We start from the raw sequence: 5,866 nt of genomic DNA, 5'->3' as shown, positions 1-5,866 counted from the left end.
ATAAACTACCATATATACACATACAGATATTTAAATATAAGTACACAAGCAAAGTGATGTGGATTTGAACTTGAAGGCACTGTGTCATTAGGACATTAGTGATGGCTTAAGGTGATGCTTGTTTTGCACAAGGGGGTAGGAGACAGAGATGTAGCAGATGGTTTATCACAGAGTGTAGTTAGAAGTAAACATCTTGGCAAATGGCAAGTACCTCCCCCCAAACATCAAGACTTACATATCTGACAAAATCCAGGCTGACAGATAAAGTCGGTAGGGTGCAGACAGTTTATCTATTGCTTGGCAGTCCCTTTAGAGGAGAAAAGGTTATGTTTTGTTAAGATAGCCATAAAGCACAATAAACTTTATAGTCAAGAGAAATTGCATGCTTAAAGCATTGCTTGTGGGCAAACATAACTGTAACTGTCAAACTCTACTGTGGAATATGTTTTTAAAGTAAGTGATATTCATCGATTAGAATTGTGTCTTGGTAAGGTAAATGGTGCCACTCACTCCTGTAATCATTATACACATTCCAACTGCAGTGGACTGTAAGAATATATGAAGTTATCTCTATGTCCCTCAGCTAATATAAAAGGACTGTAGTAATGTGCTTTCATGGGTCCTGAAATTCCTTAGTAGAATAACTGCTATGTATCATCTACCTACATTATCCTTTTTATTTTACTTCTAATTATCTGTACTACAGGTACGTGTATTATTCTAACCATGCTCTTATAGTACTGAATATCTGCAACAATATACTCAAAGATATAGACAGAGACATACGTTTAATGATGTGTATCCAGTGTGTGACTATTCAGACTTACTCTGTCACATCATTTTGTACAGATTTTTTAAAGTATTATTTTGTATTAGTAATTGAGCAAGGAACCTTCTTTGTAAAACCCTATATTGTGTGTTAGTGGACTGAATTTGATGGAAATGTTCTGTTTTGGACCCATTGAGTGTCATGTTGTGATGCACCATTTTTCATGAGGAAGTACATTAGATGTTACATGTGGCTTAATAATGATATGTAAACAACAATCACTGTTTAATGAATAAGCTCCACAGCTATATTTTGCAGCTGAACATTGATGTAACATGGGAAACACGAGCATTTCACCCATTCATTCAAGAAAGACAACACATTGATTTTTTTTTTTTGCTAAATTCAAAGATTTTATTGTATCATAATACAAAAGTATACTAAACGTTTCAAAAGGATGCCCCTCTACGAGGGAATATGTTATATTTATATACATACATACATATACTAGAGCGAGACACACTTAACATGTTAGTGGACAGAACAGCAATGCATTGCTCTGCAAGGAATTGTTGCTGTAAAGGCTTAGAAAACTTAGTTGATTATTAACCCATTCAGTGCCACCAGTGTTCGTCTAATCTCTGTCACAGCGTGGCTAAAGTATTATAAGACATTTCAGAATAGGCATTATACAATTCATCAGCTCAATTTACAAATCCCAAAATTGCCATTAGCCAGTGTGTTAGACAGAAGCTCTGTAATGTTATGCAAGTGCTTTAACAAGCGAAATATACACAGATTTAAAATTAAAATCACTAGATAATGGGAGAATAATATGTGTTAACCAATTCTTTGTTATTGTCGTCAAATGAGCTATATTAACAACCATAACTGACCCAGGAAATAACATTTCTTGCTCCATCCAGCCAGCTCTCCTGTACAACAGGGAGAGATTGAGCAAGACTTTGGTGTCCTGGAGACAGTTGTGTATGTTATTTTCTGCGCTAAGACAGCCACCAATAAAGTCTTTCAGGCTCCAATGCAATATCCAGCAGACGTTTCTGTTATCAGCAGATGCATTCCCATTCCATCACTGAGAGATAAAGTTCAATTAGCCCCACAGTCTAATGCACAATGTCTCTCTCCCTTCCCTGTCCATCTCGGGTCTCTGTTCTAATTAAACCTTAGTTGCTAAAGAGTGAATTTCAGATTTTTGTGTCTGGGCACTCAGGCTGGAGGAGGTGTTGCTGATTTGTCCATGGAGGGTTTTATTGAGTCCAAAAAAAAAAAAACATTGGGAGCGGAATCTTAGATCGAAAAATGCATAGAGAAAAGGGTTGAGACAGCTGTTAATGTATGCCAGGCACGTGGCATATGGATGCAGGCTGACTATCAAGTTCTGTACAGAGCAGGTGAGGTCTAAAACCCCCATGAGGCCTAGGAAGTGAATTGTTTTGACAATATGAAATGGCAGCCAACAAATAGCAAACACAACAACAAGTGTGATAATGATCTTTAGAAGCCTCCTCTTCTTCTGTTCTTCCTTCTTAAGGTTCTGGAAATGCATGGTAACCTTGCCTCCGATGAAACAGTAGAAGATGGTCATGAGGAGTAGCGGAAGCACAAAGCCTGGCACTGTGGTGAGGATGCTGAGCCCTACAATCCAGAGGTTTTCATTCTCCTTGCTGGAGATACCAGTGAAGTCCAGATCACATAAGGTGTGGTTGTCTTCAATTCGTGTGTCACGGAGAATCAGACTTGGAAGTGCCAGCAACCCTGACAGGAGCCATATGACTGCCAAAGATATCAGCATCGTTGAACGGGAGCGCAGGTTGGCACTGGATAATGAATGAACAATGGCCAAGTACCTGTCAAAACTGAGGCAGGTGAGACAAAAAACACTGGAAAACATATTGAGCAATACAAGGTAGCTGCTGATCTTGCAGAGTGCAGAGCCAAAGGGCCAGTGGAAGCCAAGAGCAGTGTAGGTGGCCCACAGAGGTAAGGTAACAACAAAAGCCAGATCAGCAAGGGCAAGGTTACCTATATAAGTGTCTGCAGATCTCCTCTTGGGCTTAGCCTTCCATACGGTGAAGATTACTACCCCATTTCCAGACAGTCCCAGGACAAAAACCAGCATGTAGAATACAGGTAGCAAGGAATATGACAAGTCCCAGTCAGATTCAGCACATGCATACTCTGTGTCATTCAGGTAATCATAGTCATCTGGGCCATAGGGAGTCCAAGATTCAGATTCATCATTGTTCTGCATTGTTGCAAGCAAAGTAAAGAAGTGTTCTGTACTTCTGAAAGCAGTGGAGTCCAGGCTCTGTGGTGTGTCTCTGCTCTGACCTAAGATATGAAAGCTGCCTTCACTCAAGTTCTTTAAAGAATCCCCTGAACTCCCCACCCCCAGAAAGACAAATTAAAGGCAAAAGGCCACCCACTGACATCAATCAGGATTCTATCCATATTATTTCAGCTCCTCCCCTACTATTCCCTGGGCTCTGAACCTTCCTCACTGTCTTTACCCCCCTCCCCTTTGCTCTGTGCACCTCCAGCTATGCAGCCTGCCCTAGTAGTGTGATCATTACAGAATGTTATTATATACATATTGTATTAAATCATTTGTTAAATAATCTCATCTACTTTTATTGAACAGAGAAAAAAAAAATGTTGTTGCAACTATACAAAGCCAAATAGTTTTTGTAAGTCAAACTGAATATTTTAACACTGTAAAAGGAAATTTATTATAATACACTCAGGCAAACTTAGATGATTAGTTTGAATCTATTTTACATTTGGCATTAAAGCTTTAAGTGGATTTTTTTTTACAACTGCAAAAACCAATAGACATGGACACAAATACTTTATATAGTGACATTTAATTTTCCAAGCAGTATTTAGCAGTGTCAGCATCATAATAACATTTCTTAGCTGGAGTTTTGTTCTCTTATTTTCTTTTGCTCTTAACGTTTCCTGATTCTTTTACAAACTTCCCCTCTTTCTATGTTTATAACATTCATACCATTATGAAACCCTCCAACCAACTAACATTATTTTTTTTTTCTCCTTTAAGTCTCCACTCTTGTACTTTCAGTTTTCTGGAGACAGGATATTTCTGGTGGTATAAGTAGCTTTTATCTTACTCCTGTATGGTACTGTAGAAAGGTACTATATATATATATATATATATATATATATATATATATATATATATATATATATATCTATCTATCTATATATATATATATATATATATATATATATATATGCAGCATAGCATCTGGTATCACAGCACAGTATTTAGTGGTAGTGTAAGTGTTAGAGTGACACATCTTTGAATCTTTGATTTCTAGAACACTGGCAGCATTTGGTCTGATGAGTCTATCTTTCCATCTTTTGGTGTTTTCTGCAGTACTTCGAGGTATGGTCTTGTATACATGGTCTACACCACTTCAGCAGCAGAGGCTGCTCTACCCCAATAAAGTGAACTTTAATGGAAAATTTTAAACCAGCAAGTATGTCATGTGCACTATTTAATACACATTTTCTTGTCTCAACACTAAACTTTTCACTCTCTCTTGACACACACACACACACACACACACACACACACACACACTACTTTATCTTATTGAGTGCAGCACTGCCTTTAATGATAATGTCCCACTCTTTCTTTGATGTGCTTATTTTGTAATCTTTCATTGCAATTAGAGTATGCACTCATGGGCTGTTTGATATCCACACATGGTGCATCGCTGCACTGCAATCAGCAGAAGGTACTAACAACTTGAGTACTTAACTAGTGACCAGTAGACTCGTAGTATATTCATAGCAGTTTTAATAAACATGGGACAGACTACGGATGTAATTTGTCTCATTGATGGTTGGTCTGATTTGTGGTACAACTGCCAGAGTACTATTATAAAAAGTTTGTCCTAGCATTACCCCAACATCAGAACCGTAACTTAGAATTCTAGCGCCCTGGGCGAGAAAGGCAAATGCCGCCCCCCCTAGCCCATAATTTTAACCAAATTAACCTAAAATATTCCTAATTTGCGCCCCCCTTCAGCGTTGCGCCCTGGGCGGTCGCCCCTGTCGCACAGCCCTAGTTACGGCCCTGCCCAACATGTCACGTGCACGTCTCTTAATTTAATGTGTTGTTAACATGTTGTATTATTAATACTATGCTGAATACAACGTGGTTTATCTTGGCTTGAGAATGATGTCTAAACAAAGCCATTAATTATGCCAGAAGCTACTGTATTCAGATTCTGTAGTCACGTGTAGTAAGTGGCTCCTACAACAGTCTTTCAGAAACTATTCATAACATTGACTATGTATCAAATAGAATGGTGTCAAGAGGAATGTCGATCAAATTTCAGCTCATTATGCGCAATTTTTAAATTGTTTCCTTGTAACATGATGTTCACACGATTATATGCTGTTAATAAACTATCATTAATAAATAATATATTGCATACTTTGAAACATCATTAAACCATAATTTTATTTTTTTCTTTTATTTAATTCCGTTAATAAAACTATTTTTTCTGAATCAGTGGTCAGTAAAGCTAAATTCATCAATCCTTTAGAAACACAAGGGGATTACAGTGGCCCAGTTAAGCCCAATATAATGCAGTTAGGACATCAGTCTAGGGCAAGACTGGACGTGTCAGTTTTCACACCCCACTCTCTTTAATGCACCTTTCACAAGCCCATGTGCGGAGATGGCCTGCAGCCTGAAATCCCATTCTTTCTTTAAGACCTGCTCAGGTTGTAGGATTAAAAGGTGTGAAATGACTTTATTGACTCTGAAAGACTCTCTTTAGGTGGGAGATACACTGTCCCAGACAGAGCTTTGATGTCCCTTGTGGATTTACCTTGTGTGTCAGCTGTTAGAAGGTGTATATCCCAACCGAAAACAGCTTTGTGTTCTCAGGGTGTCACCCTTATTTTGCGCTCCAGATCTCTGTTTCCTTTGTCCTCACTCCCCTCCAAGTTCACCATCCTATAGAAATTCATTCTCACCTATTTGCTGCTAGAGCAGCATTAAAATGCTATGACTATTACAGTGATGACCAGTAGTGAAAC

At 38.3% G+C, this 5,866-nt stretch overlaps 1 protein-coding gene across 1 annotated transcript; it reads right to left on the bottom strand.

Annotated features, from left to right (window-relative positions):
* Window positions 1-1,161: 1,161 nt before the first annotated feature.
* LOC142158665 (apelin receptor) lies at window positions 1,162-3,199 on the bottom strand. The gene has a single exon (XM_075212856.1). It carries the CDS (start codon window positions 3,039-3,041, stop codon window positions 1,947-1,949), a length of 1,095 nt encoding a protein of 364 aa, XP_075068957.1. The 5' UTR covers window positions 3,042-3,199; the 3' UTR covers window positions 1,162-1,946.
* Window positions 3,200-5,866: the final 2,667 nt, after the last annotated feature.

The sequence above is a fragment of the Mixophyes fleayi genome, chromosome 1 (genome assembly GCF_038048845.1).
Source record: "Mixophyes fleayi isolate aMixFle1 chromosome 1, aMixFle1.hap1, whole genome shotgun sequence".
NCBI classification, from domain to species: domain Eukaryota; kingdom Metazoa; phylum Chordata; class Amphibia; order Anura; family Limnodynastidae; genus Mixophyes; species Mixophyes fleayi.
Note: the sequence above shows the minus strand (reverse complement) of the source record. Positions and strands in the feature narration are given on the sequence as shown.

Coding starts and splice junctions, on each gene's coding strand:
- LOC142158665 (XM_075212856.1), bottom strand. CDS start 3,041: ATGCAGAACAATGATGAATCTGAATCTTGGACTCCCTATGGCCCAGAT.